This window comes from Rhea americana, unplaced genomic scaffold (genome assembly GCF_003343005.1).
Source record: "Rhea americana isolate MKP2758 unplaced genomic scaffold, rheAme1 scaffold_22, whole genome shotgun sequence".
Classification (NCBI taxonomy): Eukaryota; Metazoa; Chordata; class Aves; order Rheiformes; family Rheidae; genus Rhea; species Rhea americana.
Genome location: NW_028186329.1, coordinates 1,181,772 through 1,199,497, shown reverse-complemented (window position 1 = coordinate 1,199,497; position 17,726 = coordinate 1,181,772). Strand labels below are relative to the sequence as shown.

Here is a 17,726-nt window from a genome sequence, read left to right as displayed (position 1 = left end):
CCAAAACCCTAAAAACCCAGTAAAGTTTGGGGAACTCCCTGCGTATAATTTATACTGTAAGATTTCCCAGTGCTGAGAGATTACTCCAACATACGTTAAGTTTATATTTGCCCTTAGCTTACTGATTGGCTAAGTGAGGCTCAGAACAGAATCACGTTGTCTTTAAACCCTGTAAAGAGTTTAGCCTGAAGTTGTTCTACCAGTTTAGAAGTGCATTTAAACATTGAAAGTACTGGTAAGGTCCACGACTGTAGTGATGGAAAATTAACAGCGAGAATCTACTGTCAGGTTTCACAGTCCTTACCCTGGACTTTATAGAGTCGCATGGTATGAGTCACATGAGGAAAAAAACATACAACTTCTGAGAAAATCCTTCCATGAGCAACTCTTACGGTAGGTGGATCTGTAAAAATATAAGGCTACAAGAAAACCCAGAAAGTCAGAACAAGTATTTTAAAATTCTGCTTAATAATAATCTCAATAAATGAAAGTATTTTAATAAATGTTAAATAGGCGTTTTTAATTTTTTATACCTATGTAACACTGTATCTATTCTACTATAACTAAACCTAGCATAAAAATAGGAATTCAAGAATTGTTACTCCTAATCTGAAATTCAACAAATTTTCTTAAAAACCTCACCTTTTCTTTAGCTAAAATTAGCATAACCATCATTACATATCTCCATTAATCCTCATGAAATACTTGAGATAAGACCTACAGACACATACTGTAATGTATTATTATTGCAAACATCTGAAGTCAGCTTCTGTGAGCAAAATTATACTTGCTAATAGGTAATCAAATACTGTAGTTTCATAATGAGTGACAGATGGTTTAACAGTCTGCTTTGTTTGTTAACAGTTTACTTTATCAGCAGTATATACTGTATGAGGAAAGCTGCCTCTATACTATCTTGTGGATCAGTTTGCATACCCTTTGGAAAGCAAAAGAAAGGGTAAGTTTTCCTCAGCAAAAGTAGCTTCCGTTAGAGAGCCATCTAGAATGCAGGGTAAAGCAGGGAACAGGTAAACCACAAGGAGGGGATCGGCTGCTTATCAGTGCCTCTCAAAGGCCTGTCTAAAGCAAAAAAAGCTTATCTACAGTCAAACCTGAGAGATGAAGAAAATGGTTTTCATAGGCATACATGTAGTTGAGTCTCAGCTAAGCAAATTCTGATTTTTTAAAACAGTCAATCCCAAACTGAACTGTACGCACTATGTAGAAGGGTATGGATGAATACAAATATGAAAATGGGTTTAATATTAAGGATATACAAAGCAAAACAAAAACCCACCTGAAAACAAAGAACCCATGCAAATCTACTGTAAGGCAACAGTATTAAATTAAAACTTCATTAAAGAAAAAACAAATATGAACAAAAATACTTGATTTATAGGGATCCAAGGACAAAGTTCTTAGAAGGTGGCTGCCCTTTTCCTGTATACAGCACAGTCAGAAGAAGGAGCTTCTTCCTCACTAGCAAAGAACTGGTCCATTCTAGCTCTGAGAGCTAGCCAGGACCAAAGCAGTGAAATGGAGAGATGTTTGATGAGTGAGATGAATGCAAAAGCCTGTGCACCTAATTACAAAAACCAAAATTACTTAGAATACGTTTTTTAAAAAACAAAAACTTAGAAACTGCTGGATGAACGCTGTGTCTCCTCACTTGTTACTATAAAGCATGATAGTGATATTGACAACAACTATCAAAATACGTCATCCCAATACAAGTAGAAAGCCAAAACAGACATGTTTAGCAGCTCTCAAATTCCAGGATATTGCTACATAAAATGTGCTTGCACTCCACCATTTCTCAAGCCATGCACGTACGCAAATCAGTTCTCCCAACTCAAGACGAAGACATCTGTACTTACCATTCTGAACTATGGGGAAAGAGAAAGGGAGAGGAAAAGAGGGGAATGAAGCGTCATTTTGCAGAACTAAAGAAATTTTTTTACAATAATTAGATTCCACTAGCACATGCATTGAGAGAAACGGATCAAAACCAAGCTTGCAAGTTTCTCATTCAGACACTGTGGGAGGAAGAAAAGAGTACAAATAAGGAGAGTTACAAAACCACAGGCTGGTTTTGGTTTTCATGGTTAGATAAGTTTTGTGATACAAAGAGTAAAGATCTGATGTATGCCAAGTGTCCTCAGGGATGCCCATTGCATCCTGATTGCTGGAGAAACAAGAGAAACAAAGTAATTTTGGTACTGAGAGTACAGGCAATTCTCTTAACTCATATACAGTGCCTAAAATTCATAAAAGTGATTTCTTGATAGTCTTTAGAAACATACTGAATTCAGAACTTGTAAAGTGATAATGACCAGGTTTGCCACACTGAAAATACAAACCACGCTTTTAAGCAGAAGAACATCTCTATGCATTAAACAGGCAATTAGTCTATTACCACTGTAAAAGATCCTTGGTGAGATGGACAGAAAGGCCTCTGAACTCTGATTCACTGCCTCTGGTCGCAGCCTCTCACAAACTAAAAGTATTTCTCATGCAAAAGTCTGACCAAGATGCAGAAATGGGTTTCTTGCTGCTCAGAAAAAAAACACACTTTCCCTTCTAAAAAGGAGGAACAATGATAGAGCTATTTCCAAGACTGACTAGACGAAGCCTTGGTCTGAATGTAGTGTGGACATTGCTTTGAGTAGGAGGTTCCTCAAGACAGTGGATCTTTTCCAGTGTGAAGGAATCTATGATTACTCAGCTCTTGAATTCAGAATAAAAATATTTGGATCTCATACCCACTGGTAGTCTCAAGGCTCAATTTCTTAAATAATTAAAATGAATAGTTGCCCCCCTCAGCTCCACCAGAATTGGTTTTATTGTACTTTCAATTCAGTAGCCTTTCATAACAGGTTTCTAGCAAGACTAGAAAGCAGTATTTTAAGAAACTGGATAATAGAACTATGGGTCATAGGCTTAAGAATTTGTTTTTCAGTAGTCACTCACATTTAAGAAAAATAAGACCATCTGTCTTAGAAGTGAGGGGAAAAAAAGTCAAGCTAGAAACGTTAAGGGAGATTTTTGGGAGCAAAATAGTATTCCATAGCTCCCTCGGGTATCTTAAAACACATAACTTGGCACAAATTGGGATGCCGAGGTGCCAAGAGGCAGAGATGATTGGAGAGTTGCCTACACTTAAAGGTTTACAGGCTTGCGTAGAAGCTGGCATAGCATATTGCAGCCTGAGGGCACAAAGTATGTCCAATAAGCAGCCTTTCCCCTTGCAGTCAGCTGAAGCACTACTAACCATCTTAGCACGGCCTAGAAATTTTTGGCAGTGCGATACATCGTTGGTGTGGAAGCCAAACAAACCCCTATGTCCAAAAGAGAGTATTCCAACAGACTGAATTGCTCTCAAGATATTTGTGATTTAAACAAAGAACTCAAGACCCTCTTCAAGATAACTTGCCTCTCAATAGCAGAGTTTGAGATTAGGCTAGGGTTTGGAAAAGATCAAATGCCATGGTCTCCAGAGAGCTGTGTTTTGAGAACTACATGGCAGAGGAGAGACAGTAGTCACTCTAACACATTTATCTTCAGAAACAACCACGAGGCAGATCTTTAGATGGTAGATGTGATGCCTGAAGGAAATAGAAAGCACCAAGGAAATAAGAGCCACTTCAAAGACAGCAGATTCCTGAGTATTGTGAACACCCTCCAGTAATAGCGTCTGCATGCTTGTCTTTTCCTTTTATCAGGAACGCAAAGCTAGAGGAACCACCAAAAGAAAGGAACTTATGCCTGAAGAATGTCTTCTGACTTTCTGAAGCAAAAAATTTGAAGACTGATACAGTGCAATGCCCTAAATGTGTAGTTGCAATCATTCTGGACAGTGGAACATCCCAATCTTGCCAATAAAAATGGAGAAAGATACATTTTTTTCTTTTTTGTGGAGGCTTAAAGGCCAAGCAGTCAGATAACTTAGATACATGTCCTTCTCTCATCCAGGAGAGACAATAGGTATGTCTGTTAGATTTAAAAAACAGGGTCTGTCATGAAAAATATTTCTTAAAGCTAGGAGCAGCAGCTGCAGCTACACAGGTCAACAAGATCATATTCAGTAAAGGAAGTCCAATCATGGAGACCAAGCGTAAACAAGGGCCTAGAGAAAATCACTAGCACAAGATAAGAAATCTCTGTTAATACTACTAATAGATAAGTACCCACAGTAATTAGTACATACATGCATGCTTAGACATTGCCACCTGAAAGGGAACTGCAATTTATCAGTGTGAGTTTAATGAAAAAAGTTAATTTAGATTCTGAAAATTTGTTTTGTAAAGCAAGAGAATGAACCAGTACACTGATCCCATAGACAAGTAGCACCTGACTCTTTGGAAATATCTGCTTTTTCCTACTCCCTACTGATATCTGAATTGTCTTAAATAGATAGAAGAAAAAACAAACATTGAACTGTTTTGAAATCTAACCTGCTTATGGACTACTGAAGTCATTTCCCAGATCTAACAGATTTACAGAGTTGGCCCTCTTTCAGAAAAGAACAGGCGATCCAAGCAGGTTTTCCATCATAGTCAGGATGCAATAATTTATATTTGTTGTGAGGTATGATAAGAAGTTCCATCATCTAGTCAGTTAAGTAGCACTTACAGTTTCCAAATTAAAATACTGGCCAAGTTAACCTTGTGCTTTCCTTCTATTCCAGAAGTAGAAAATGCAAAGACATGGGAGAAGCACAGTCATCTCTCCAGACCTGCAGCACAGAGCCTCTGCTCTGTGTCACCGTCCTGAATTTTGCAGTGACATTCCTGTTCTGAAGTTGACACTGAACAACTTCCATACCTCACAGAGATAGCACGGACAGGGTCTGAATTGCATGCCCCAGCTCCCAGAACAGTAGCCCTGTCCTCAATGGGATTGTCTAGCTGCATAGCAATGCTGGCCACACTGCTGTAGAGCCCTAAGTGTACCTGATACCACCAGATGGGGTTGGTTCCCTAGGAACATTCACTCGAGATCTATCAGCCACTTTCCTTATTGCTGTGCCTGTTTTCCAAGTTGATGGCTTACTCAGAGGTGACGTTACTTTAAGGAAGACTGACAGCAATGCAATACATTACTTGATGGAGCCACAAAAAGGCCAGATGTACCCACTGGGTGCCACAGAAAAGCCCTGTTGAACCATGTTTATGTGACTGTATCTGCCTCTATATTTCTTTGGCAATAATAAACAGGCATGACGGAATTCCTTTTCCAAAGCTGACACTATGAAGAGAAGCTGTTGTAAGATGCTACAGGTATAAGCACTGAGTGACTGAGATCCTGCATTTACTGATGCATCACCAAGTATTTGAAAGCAGCCATTGTGGATTTCCTAAAGCAGACAAGCAAGGAAAGTTAGGCCAAAATACCAAGTAAATAGTATATAAACATGCATTTGAGGAAAAAAAAATATCACTAGGATATAAACTGAAAATCTCAAAGTGCTTGTTTAGTCTAAGGCAGTAGACAACACCTTAGACTACTCTTACTTAGGAAAGAGGTGTTCTTTCCAGCTCCTTTGGGGCTCCGGCTTTCATAAGTAGATTTGTAAGCTGGAAACAGTAACATTGAATGAAAGTTTCAAAGCTTCAAATAATACAAAGGAGACACTGAAAGAGACTTTAGTTTTCTTTGCAAGGCTCTATTCTACTAGGGTCACTAAAGAATGGGACCATTCTTCTGATAACACAACGAATTCTTAGAGCAAATACATATTCTATTCCGCCTTGATTGACCAAAGTTTTCCTTCTGTAGCAGTGACAAAAAGTATTACTGGCTATACTCATAACACCTGACATCCATAACAGCCTAGTGATGACCAAGCTGCACTGTATATATCAAATTTTCTGAATTTTCTATAATCATATGGTTTTAAGTGGTGGTCTGCAAAGCTAACAAGTTATAGCATGAAATTTCCAAAAACTGGTAGAAGACTCTATAAGCAGAAAGGCTACATAAGTACTATAGGAAAACAGATTGTTATACTAGATGAAGAATAATGATTCCTGAGTACTATCGAACTTAAAAAGAATCCAAAGACTTTATCAGGTGATAAAATAACTGGGTAACAAAGGCAAAGAAACAYACAACCTTATTGACACCAGAGGAATATGGCCTAACACAAATCTTTGCAAGTCTGGCACAGATATGAAGGGCAATGGAGGACAAGGGGGAAAAAAAAGGAGGAAAAAAAAAAAAAAGAGGGAAAAGGGGAAACTCCCTATCTGCACTCTATCCTACTGCCATTTCCTGTAAGGACTTAAAGTATAGTCAACCCAGCTTACCCTGAGAATACTGAAAAGAAACAGATGGCTCCTTTCCTCCTCCTCCCCTCCCCTCCCCCTAGAAATCATTAGTTGAAAGTGTTTTTTAAAACTACTACTAGAATTACATTGTTATTCCCAGAGGGACACTAATTCATGCTATTAAAATGCAAGCCAAATGAGCCCTACGGTAAATTAATGAGGCAGAAATTTTAAAAGTATTCTGATTTCATTTGTACTGAATAAAGTTAAAAAATTTGAACATACCACTCTTAAATGTTTAATATTAAGGCAAAAAACGTACCTGTAATTTCAGCATATTGTGTTCATTCTTAAAAGCTCAACATACATCTTTCTTTTAACTATGTTTGTAGTTATGTGATACGTTTTTGTTTAAACAAAAAACATTTCTGTATATAGAAAATTCTCCAGGTTATTTTTATAAAACAAGTAATTCAGTGTAGTGAAAACCGTTAGATTTACTGATTTTGCTTTTCTAAGTAGAAGACCTAGTATCATCTAAAATAAAACCAATAAAGCTTGAACATGTAGCTGAGGAAAGGTGCTGGGGGTGAGGAAGAGGAGGGGGGAAGACATTGTCCAGGTATTCACAGATCAAATACAATCTTGACATTTAAAAATTATGAATAAGTGAGCCCTGGTGAACATAACTGATGCAAAAATATTAATTATGAGCTATAGTTTAAAACAGTTTAAAACACAATTTAAATTTTCCAACAGACAGATCTCGAAAAGCATGCTTCTAGGAGAGACTTCTAAAAGGAAAGGAAATGCTTCTGTTCACTTCTAGACTTATTTGCACATGTAACTAAGTACCAAAAGTAGAATGGTGGCACTTACCTCTTTTCCGGAGTAATCATAAAGAACACTGTTTGCCGTATATATATATGCAACTTAAGTTCTCCCAGGAGAAAATGGGCAGAAGAAATACACTACATACTAGCTGACTTCTTTAAACTGTTTATTATTACATCATCCCCTTTCTGAAATACTAGCTTTTTGGTTCCAAAATGGTTGAACAGATTCTTGTTGGTAATAAAACATAAGAACTGTATTATTTCTGAATTTCCAATCTGAAAACTAATTATTGGGGAGAAACAGCATACTCCTATTACTCTGCTAAAAATACTGACCACACTAGAGAACTAAATCAGAAACAATTGCTTAGTACTCTGTGCGCACATTCATCAACTGGGACCCAACTGGGATCTTAACTACGGTATTAAACAGCATATGGTAAATCCAGCTAGAACTTGAAACACTTTGTTCAAAATAAAGAGCTCCATAAGAAGTTGAAGTGGACTTGTTTTAACAATAGCAAAAGGTCCCATCTCCATGTATTTCTTGCAAGGTTAGCATCTTAAAATCTTTGGTGAACCATTAATATTCTTTACCCACTCGCACTTTCAAATTAATACTGTATTTTTATCCATATCTAGGGTTAAAAAATATGAAGTTCTGCCAATCATTTCAATAACTAACATCATTATTTTCAGTCACACAGCTATATCGCAGTGTTGGGGAAAACTAGTTCTTCCAAGCTGTATTTGTAGAGTGCTTTAAGATATTTCAAGATTAGAACCCCTATGCAAACAGAAGACGTACCTTGGCATCTCCATCAGGCAAGAAGAGATAAGCGCCGCTCTTATCCCGGTTACTTGTAGTTCCATACCATGCAAACTCCACCTTCATTTGATGGTTTTTACCGTCTTCTTTTGTATTTATTTTCTAAGGACAGAGAATCACATTTGAAATGGCTCACTACACTTAGATTTCCATGAACAAGAGCAAAAGTTCCTGAGAAAGTAAAATGGAAGTGTTTCAAAACATAAGGCAACATACCTCCAGTAGTCCAGACATTCCAGAGAACCACAGTTTCATATAGGAGTTCTCTAAAATTATATTATCCACAGAATTCTGCATCTCTTTTATCTTGAAAATCCTGTCTGGCTTCACCTGCATATTATTCCTTCCACTTGTATATATAGTATAACCAGTTAAATCTGTTTCTGAACTCTGAACCTCCAGAAGCTGGTAAACTGCAAGCCCCAAAGGTGGTAGATGTGCCAAGAAAGAGATCTGTCGGGAGTATAGAAGCAGGTTTTTATTATAAAATGGAAAATCAACTTGTTGCACTAGATTCATGCTCAGTGTGACTCCTTTTGCTTCCATGATTATAGAACAGTTAAATTTTTCCCATTTTCCACCAATAAATACAAAATCATAAACATTCCAAAATTAATAGCTGAAGCACATGAAGAAAAATTAGCAAATAACTGCTTGCTACTAACTTGATCAGAATCATGATCATGTTACATTAATACAGAAACAGTTTTCAATCTCCTTAAAAAGGAATGTCATCTGCAGTTTGCAACTGTAAGCATATTTACTAAGCATTAAAGATGTATGTAGCGTATGGGGAGCCTTATAGATCACCTTTAAAAAATCCACAAATTTAAAATAGGAATATATAAGGAAATTGTCTCACGTTTAGTTTCTGCTTATTTAGGAGGTATAAAACAATCTGCACAGAAGAGTAATATAGAAGGCAGATTTCCAAGAGGAAAACTCCTGCTTGGAATTGGAGTTACAGGTATGTAATATTCCTTCTCCTCCTTCAAATCCCACACAATGTTAATTATCAATAATTACCCCTTTGGAGAAAGCCTGAGGAACACTGATTGAATAACCTTCACAGACATATGATCCTGAAGCAAACTCAACCTAGCTCCCAAGTCAAAAAGAACACGACTAAGAGTATAGGGCTAGAAGAGTAAGAACAGAGATCTAATGCAGTATTTTTGTAACTATAAGGAAAAAAAAAGTTTCTGATGCATGATAATTGGGGACAATCTTCTACAATGAGCTGTAATTCAAAAATTTTCAGCAACATTGTTTAGAATCAGAAATAAGAGGTGGAATCAAAGCCATATGTTGAGCTTGAGTACAAAGGAACAGAGATCACAACCCAGCTTCCCTTTCTGGAAGACAAAAATTCAGAACCTAACAGCTTAAGCCTTAAGAAGTCTTTCAGTCAGAGTGCTTGAGCGCATACAAAGTGTGTGATTGTGCATATGGATAACTACTTGAAGGAAAAAGTAGTTTTAGAACTGCAGTTTTATGAAGAAAAAACACATTAAACATTTTATTTTCATGCAGCTATAATTGACCCTTTCACCATAATGCACCATATTATGAAAATTCAATAACTAATCACTTTAAGAAACTTTATAAATTTATGTTAAATATATATGCTTCTTTTATCCTTAAAATGACTGAATTAGTGACAGCATCTACAGAAGTGTCAGTATTCGACCTGTACTTTTCATTACTGTGTCATTTTGTTCTAAWGTGAAGCTACAGTACCTCTCAAATAAATAAAAAGAAAATTTATTGCCTTTTACTTAAAATAGCATACCTGATACGCTTCATGTGATACTGTAGTTGATCCATCCCAAACAGCACTAATCTGGACAGTAACAGGTTTTCCCAAAGGAGATAACAACTTAACTCTGGGTGAATTCACATTGACTGAAACCACTGAAAATCGCTCTTGTTCCACAGGATTATATATCAGAAGGTACCTGCCAGAATACATTTGCCAAATTATCTTTGTGAAACAAACTACTTCAGGTTTAATATTGTTTCACAGAAATTATACAAACAAAGTGTTAAAACAATGTTAAAACAACAGGTACATACCACAACAAATAGATATGCAAAACAATCAGAAAACAATGGATATTTAACATCAATTCATGGCAGGTCTTTTCTTATGCTGTTATTTTTCAAACGCTTCAAACAAAAGGAATTTTGAAAATACCATACAATAAAAATACAGCATTTTCACATTTTAACTACTCAAAAATTGCCATGTATAATTACAAGCACAAATCAGGTACTCAGATTAATCTAAATGGGTTTTTCAGGATTAATTATTAAATTGTTATCCACAATTGTTTTCTCTTCATTTGAAACATAATTTAGAAACAATGAAGTAGTGAACAAAACTTTGTGTACATACATATATATCGGATGCACATTCTTTGAAGCAACTAGTTTCTCTCTGCTATAAGGGAAAGTCCATAATTGTTTAAATACAAAATCTTATCAAAATTCCCTGTCACAACTATCACATACAAAGCCAAGTCTATTTAATTGGATGCATATGGAATAGTARTTTTTATATTAACTTATACCTATTCTTTCATTTCAGCACAATTAGATCACTAGCCAAAGGAATTGGTCTTGAAACACAAAAAAGTAGCTTTTTTAGCCTATCTATGTCTTATAATTCTGTTTACTGTTAGGTATAGAAAAAGAAAATGGTATCAAAACATTCGTGCCTCATGCATCTCTGGGACTACTATTCTATTTCCTTGCTCCTTTTCATTTCCAAGGTCAAAGAATGCACTATGTACAACTAGTCCCTGAACTTTGCCATTTACTCCTTTAAAATAAATAAACAAATGATTACGTGTCTTTCACAATGAAAAATGCCTTTGCCAGCTGAACCAATATTCTACCTTCAACCTCTTGACTCTTCCCATTGTAGGGCACAGTTTACCTCTTCATGAAATCCTGTCTTTCATCAGTTCCCATAACATCCACCTACTACTTATCATATCACTCCTTCAGCATTTCTTCCAGCACATTTTCTTCATTCTCTGCCCAATTCTTCTGGGCAGAAGATGCCTCAGGTGTTTATTAGTGGTTTTCTTTCTCTTCCTTCCACACTTTAACCTTCAAATTCAATTACCACCTTCACAGATCAAACTACTTGATCTAGAATTGTCTCTTGCTATCCAAACTAGAAATCTCTCTCTGTCACTGAGGTCTCTATCTTGAATGTCACCTGTAATTTGAACCTCTTTCCAAAAATCTCACATCCTGACTGTAAGTCTTCCAGATTCATCATTAGTTAGCCTGGCACCAGGGTACAATGTTATGGCCCAGCTAATAAATCACCTGTGTAGTTAAACTCTTTGACCTATTATTTTCTCTTTTCTTCCATTAGCTCTAAATGCAGACAGGAGGTCTTTCTCCAAGCAAATGCCAGAGGAGAATGAGCTCCTCTGGCACCTCTGATCTACTTTTAAGATGAAGTCTGGTCAGCAGTAGAGAAAGAGGTGCTGTGATTTTGCTTTGGACATAATGAAAGTTTCAGGGCTGAGGGGTAGGAGCAGAATGCTCATAGTTAATAAGGAAGAGCAAATCAAACTTCTTTTTCTGAGAGATACAACTTCAACACAATTTCAGTGTAAAGTCAAACTGATAACTTAATGCACTAATCAACTATGAATGCAATACAAACACCAAGGATAACATCTTTTCTTTCTCTCCATTCAGCTGAAAAGTCTTAGTTACTACTCTTTCATCCCGCACTTTTTTTTGGTGCAACATTTCTCCAGTTTTAACAAAYGCAGTTTTGCTCTATTGACACCCAGAATCCTTATCAACACTGACCAGGCCACTATTTTCTCATTATCCTTTCACCGGCTCCTTCTGCTCTTCTGCATCAAACTTGATGCTCATCTTCCACTTCATAGTCCTTCACAGCCACCTTATCACCTCACAATCAGTAGGAAAGGTCAACTCCATCTTCTCAATAGCTGAATAAACTAAGATCATAGGCGCTATCAGAGTTTTCTACTAAATCTTCAAACCATCTTTTACAGCTTGAATGAGCTTTCCATAAAAATTATTTTCTCCCTTTAAATCCCTTCTTTAAAACTTTCAGGGCTGAACTATTGTCATGACTGTTATAAATAACAACTTTTTTCCTTGTATATCTGTGCACATCCAACTGTTATCAATTATTTACTAGCACAATTAAGAGCACTTTGGGAGGCTCTCTTTTTATCCACTTTTACACTGAGGACTCCTAGACTACTAGGCAATATAAATAGTTAACAGTATTCTAGCTTTCAGTCTTTAACAAATTTTTAAGAGTTTGTGAGAGCCTCCCGAGATTGTGTTAGTCATATTTACTCTTCTATTTTACTGTAAGCTTTTCYTCCTTCTTCAAATAAAATGTTAATTTAGGTGTAACATTTTTATCATTGTTGTAGAATCAAAATCAAACTAGAATACTGCTCTTAGTCCAGACCTTTAGGAAGTAGCAAGACTAAAAAATAACAGTAGTGAAATATATTTAAGAACTACTCCTATACTTYGAAAAAAAAAAAGAGGGTTGTGTCAGATTCGATATCGTCCTATGAGACGATCCAATACAAAAGGTAAGAATAAATCAAAATCATCTCCTCATTCATGGATATAACATTACAAAAATACGTTTTGTTTATTCTATGCAGTAAAAATCGTCAATTCTTATACCTCTGTGTGAAACAAGGCTTATGGATTCAGTTCCTTTTTAATAATGATATATGCCTTCATTAAAATTTAATTATCTGCCAAGGAACATATTCAGCTGAACATATTCCCAGGAATACTTGTTCATCTTCCAGGAACTTTGTTCATCTTCCCATTGATACAAACGTGCTTCACAAATTTAATTAGTGGTGTGACAAACCTAGCCATAACAAAAATCCCAGACTTCATATTATCAATATACATGACCAGAGTATTTCTCTTTGATATTCGCCTAAAGCAAAGCTCTAGTTGTGTCAAGGTACATATCCTTAATACGTTCTTGAATCAACGTATTATAAGTGTATTATGCATGTGCATAGTAATATGGTAGTCAGATGAAGGTAATGATGGGCCAGATTTCTGACAGTAAAGTCTTTAGAACTTTGTCTAAATGTCAATATTTTGTTTCCAGATTTTACTTCAGTAGAACTGAAGTACTTATACTCAGTAAGATATAATTATGTATACACAAAAGCACTGAATAACGCAATTAAATCATGTTACTCCTGAAGTACCATTCAACTCCTACCCTTAAATAACACCCCATTATAATTAAAAAAAAAATACTTTAAATTCATCATGAAACAAAAGGACTACATTTCATTTAAGCTATAAAATTACAAAGAATGTCATCCACAAGTGTGGAGTACAGTTGCTTAGTATACTGTGGTTACATTATAGAGAAGCAATTTGACAATATTTAGAGGGATTTTTATTCTAGAACACAAGGTAAAAATAAGAATAATACTCTTTCAGAAGCAGCAAGTAGTTATTTTCCTATCACTATTTAAACCACTGGTCTTTGGCAACAGCAAAAAGAAAACAATCAAAACTCAGGGGAAGAGAAGGGAAGAGAAAAATGTTGATGCTCACCTGTAAGATTCCCCCAAAAAATTTTAATCAACATATTTTTACTTTAGAAGCACCAGTTTGGCTGAGCCTAAGCCATCATTTCATCTATTTGACAGAAATAAATGAGAAACAGGTGTAGATCTGAGCTCTCATTGCTAAATGGGATGTAACTTGGATGCACTAACAGTTGCAATTTCAGAAGAACAAATCCTACCACCTGCCTTTCAGATACTTTTAGAAAGATACACCTCAATTTTTTGACACCATACTCATTTAAATATCTGAAAACCAGAATGACTATTTTTATTCATATAAACTTTATAATCTTTCTTAAATAACCTAGCATATGGCATTAATAAACTCTTCAACTAAGCACGTAGATTCAAGTGTCGAAGATAGAGTATTTTGGCTAGTTTATCACAGTAAAAATTTCACTTGTCTAACTTTTTTCAGCAGAGCTAAAAATTACCATCTCTTGTTCTTATTTCAAATAACTTCTTTAACAAATTATCAATAAAACATATACGAGTTTAGCTACATTCACAAGCAAAAAGTTAAAAAAAAGAGTTGATTCAGACCTCCAATGGCCTTGATATTAGAATTACAGAACAGTATTGCAAGCTGTTTCTTAAACTATGAAGAGTTACAGTACTGCAGACTATTTTTCTTTTGTTTCCCTAACACACATACATATATTCACATATAGATATAAATACACACACACACACACACACACATTCACCGATAGCATCTGGCAGTATCTTCTCCTTTCAAAGTTCATTCAATGCTGACTTTATAAGTGATGGCGTCAAGTGATGTGAGAAATCAGTACTCACTACAAATAAATGTCAAAGGATTATCAGTGACATAGGATTATCCAGAATACCGCCTCTTCAATACACATGGACACAAAATAGCTTAGGACACCTACTTTCATTGCTCAGTGGAGAATTCAAGTTTACTTTAAGGACCAATTCCTTGAGGCACTCTACCTCAGATTCTGATCATTCTAAATGGATTCTCTCTGCTAAACCTATTTCTCATGATAACTCATCAGAATGATTTCTACAAGCACATATGCTCCATTTCAATGCCAAGTTGCATGAACAGCACCTTTGCCTGAAGCTAGCTAGTTTCTTTCTCTCTTCTGGTATAGAGGCTAGGCTATAAAACAGCTTTATGAAAAGAGAAATAAGCAGACTATGAGAAGTAAATTCAAAACTGAGCAAAATCACAAGCCAAGAAACCAAACAATATACTACATCAGCAGTCTCATACTGAAGACTAAAAAGGAACAAACAGCAGCATGTAAACTTTACTTAAATGTCAAAAAGGAGAAGAAAGTGAAAGCAAAGGAAGATTGCAATCACACATTAAAATGCTCAGAGCCCTCAAGGAAAGGAAATGAAGTATCTCTATATATGTTTAAACTCAAAAAATGCATCAGAAGAACTAGTGGGTAGAAACCAGACTACAACAGGAAAGGTATTCATAGGTTTCAGGAATAAAATGGCATTTGAGGCATAAGAATTCGAAACAAAAAAAACAAAAAACAAAAACAAAAACGAAGCTGCCTAAACAAAACTTATCTCAATGGAATGATAAAGCAATAATAGATATCAAAAGAATCAGAACTGGTCCTTATCTGAAAAAGCGCAAGAAAAAAATTACTTTAAAAGATGTAAGAAGTAACATCATCTGGTTAGTAAACACTAAAGTGCACAAAAGGAAAGAAATGAGGAATTAACATTTAAACAGCATACTGTGCCATTTGCCACGGTAGCTGCCAAAACACCATAAAAAATAAATTATGTGATTTGTGTAATATCTTGGAAGTTTAGAATTCTTAAAAAGAAAAAAAAAAATCCATGAATTGACATTATTCAGGCCTGGAATTGTCCACGTTTTGGGATGGTCATGAAGGGAACAAACAGAACAAAGACCATCTTCTTGAAACAGGTGTTTATTTCTACATTGCAAACATTATTTCCCCTGAAGAAGGTATTTTGAGGAATCTCACCCAGAAGCCCATGAAAGCATATAATAGATACTTATTTTTCTGAATTTTTAATATAGAATAAAAAAAAAAAAACAACTGGATTGCAAAAATCATTAAAAACAAAAACAAAAAACAAAAAAACACCTTTCTCCTGGTCTTAGACCTCTGGAGGTCATCTGGTTCAATTCCTCTTTTCAAGCAGAGTCAACAGTGCAAGTTGCTCAGGACTGTGGCAAGTTGGGTTTTGAGTATCTGCAAGGATGGAGATGCCACAACTTCCCTGGACAACTTCCTGTGTTTCATTTTGTGCCCATTGCCTCTTGCCCCACCACTGGGTACCACTATTTTAATAGTAGGGGTTCTGTTCAAAGCTCTCATRGTCCCTCATGTTAGGGTTACAACCTCCTTAGCCAAAAGCATAGCTGAAGTGATTCCCTCAGCCCTTTTTCTCCATACCTGGCCAAGTTTGCACACATTACTGCTATGTATTTCTAAAGCCAGATAGTCTAGGAAAAATTGTTCTGAAAATAAATGGCATAAAAAGGGGAGGGAAATTCAGATTATCATCTGAAATCATCCAGTCACATCCTGTGACTATCACTGTGAATAATCACTCCTGTGGTTATTCAAAAATTAYACATTTCATAACACCTTAATCCAAGAAGTCTGCTCTTAATATTCCTTTAGGACTGAAATTAATGAACAGTAAACTGTGAAAGCTCATGATCATGATGTTCTTCTAAAGAGGTTTAGTRTTTTTTCTACAATTCTTTTATCAGTTACTAACATGTGCTTTAACAAAAAAMGTTTCTTGAAATTTCAAGATACCCTTTCAGTCCTACTCAAAAYTGATTTAATGAGAAAGTTAGAAAAAGAAAAGTTTTGGAGGAAATTGAAGTTTCATACATGAAAAATCATACATTCAATCCTGTTTCTTAAGTTATTCAAACCTGATTCATGCTTTGTTTCATAGAAAATTTGACTTTGAGGATATTTAATGCAATCCTCCTTCCTCCATATGGAGTGATTATTTTTGGAAAAAAAGCCCTTCTGATTCCATTCAAATTGCACTTTTCTTYTAATACATATAGAATAGAATACTATTCAAGATATTATGAAGTCTAAGTTTCTGCTCTATCTTAAATGCCATTTGGCATGAGATTCTTTGAGAAAAAGAAAAAAATAATATGCAGATTATTTACACAGACCTATGCTTGGGTCCAATAATGTTTCATTACAAATTTAAAAATAATTTTCTTCCTAAATCATATTCAGAAAGGAAGCAAACCAGGTAAAATTCATAGATAGAGCACATCAGCATCAGAGCACCCTCAAGGAAAAAAAATTCCATGTCAAACTGTACCAGTCRCTTTGGAGATACCTGATTTTCAAGRCTCAGGATATGTACATAAATATATATGTATAAACAAACACACATACATACATACGACTCCAATTTTTCTAATTTTAAGAAATATCTTGACTTGTACATTCGTAGAGAGAACTGATAYGCTAGCACTAATCTTAGTAAATTCTCGCTCTACTCGATTGTTCACACATGATCAGAAACCTACCCATACTGTAAGTTTTTTAATGCATTACACTGCAAATATTTAACACATTAAAAACATCAAACAAGTTACAACATCTAGGTAGAATCCATGCAGTTTTTTCATATAAAATGATATAGAAACACTCACCCTTTAACAGAGGAAATATCTGCAAAGTCCAAAATAAAATTTGTCAAAGGAAAAAAAAAACTATTTATCCTAAACAAAAAAWTCCTTTTTCTGTACAAAAAACTAGAAGAAATCATTTTTCTGATGCATTTTCTGATGCAGGTAAAATTGTTCTTTTATTAGGACAGCTAGTCATTACATAAAGAAATCAGGTAAACGTTTTCAGATCACTGGAAGATGCCTCAAAACAATCTACTTTTTGCAATTTGCCAATTGCTCTAATAGARCACACTATGTACAAAACACACTGGCCTATAGCCTCAGGCCATTATGGCTGCACCAGAATATATTGATTTATTATGACCCTCAAGACCATCTTGAAGATACAAAAGCCAAATTCAGAAATCAGATAGCATAGAAGTAATGGACAGAAAAGTTGCTCTAGCTCAACTCCATAACCAGAATTACAGTTCAATAGGGACACATTTAAGAAGTGCTGCATTCACTGTTCTTGAA

At 35.5% G+C, this 17,726-nt stretch overlaps 1 protein-coding gene across 1 annotated transcript in view; it reads right to left on the bottom strand.

Annotated features, from left to right (window-relative positions):
• MAN2A1 (mannosidase alpha class 2A member 1) overlaps positions 1–17,726 on the bottom strand; it is a 120,216-nt gene that overhangs the window by 31,838 nt on the left and 70,652 nt on the right. The window contains exons 13-16 of the mRNA XM_085305324.1: positions 9,727–9,892; positions 8,151–8,387; positions 7,914–8,036; positions 305–419 (exon numbers count right to left, since the gene is read on the bottom strand). Of these exons, the coding sequence (XP_085161450.1) occupies positions 305–419; positions 7,914–8,036; positions 8,151–8,387; positions 9,727–9,892 (641 nt within the window). The remainder of the gene's footprint in view (positions 1–304; positions 420–7,913; positions 8,037–8,150; positions 8,388–9,726; positions 9,893–17,726) is intronic.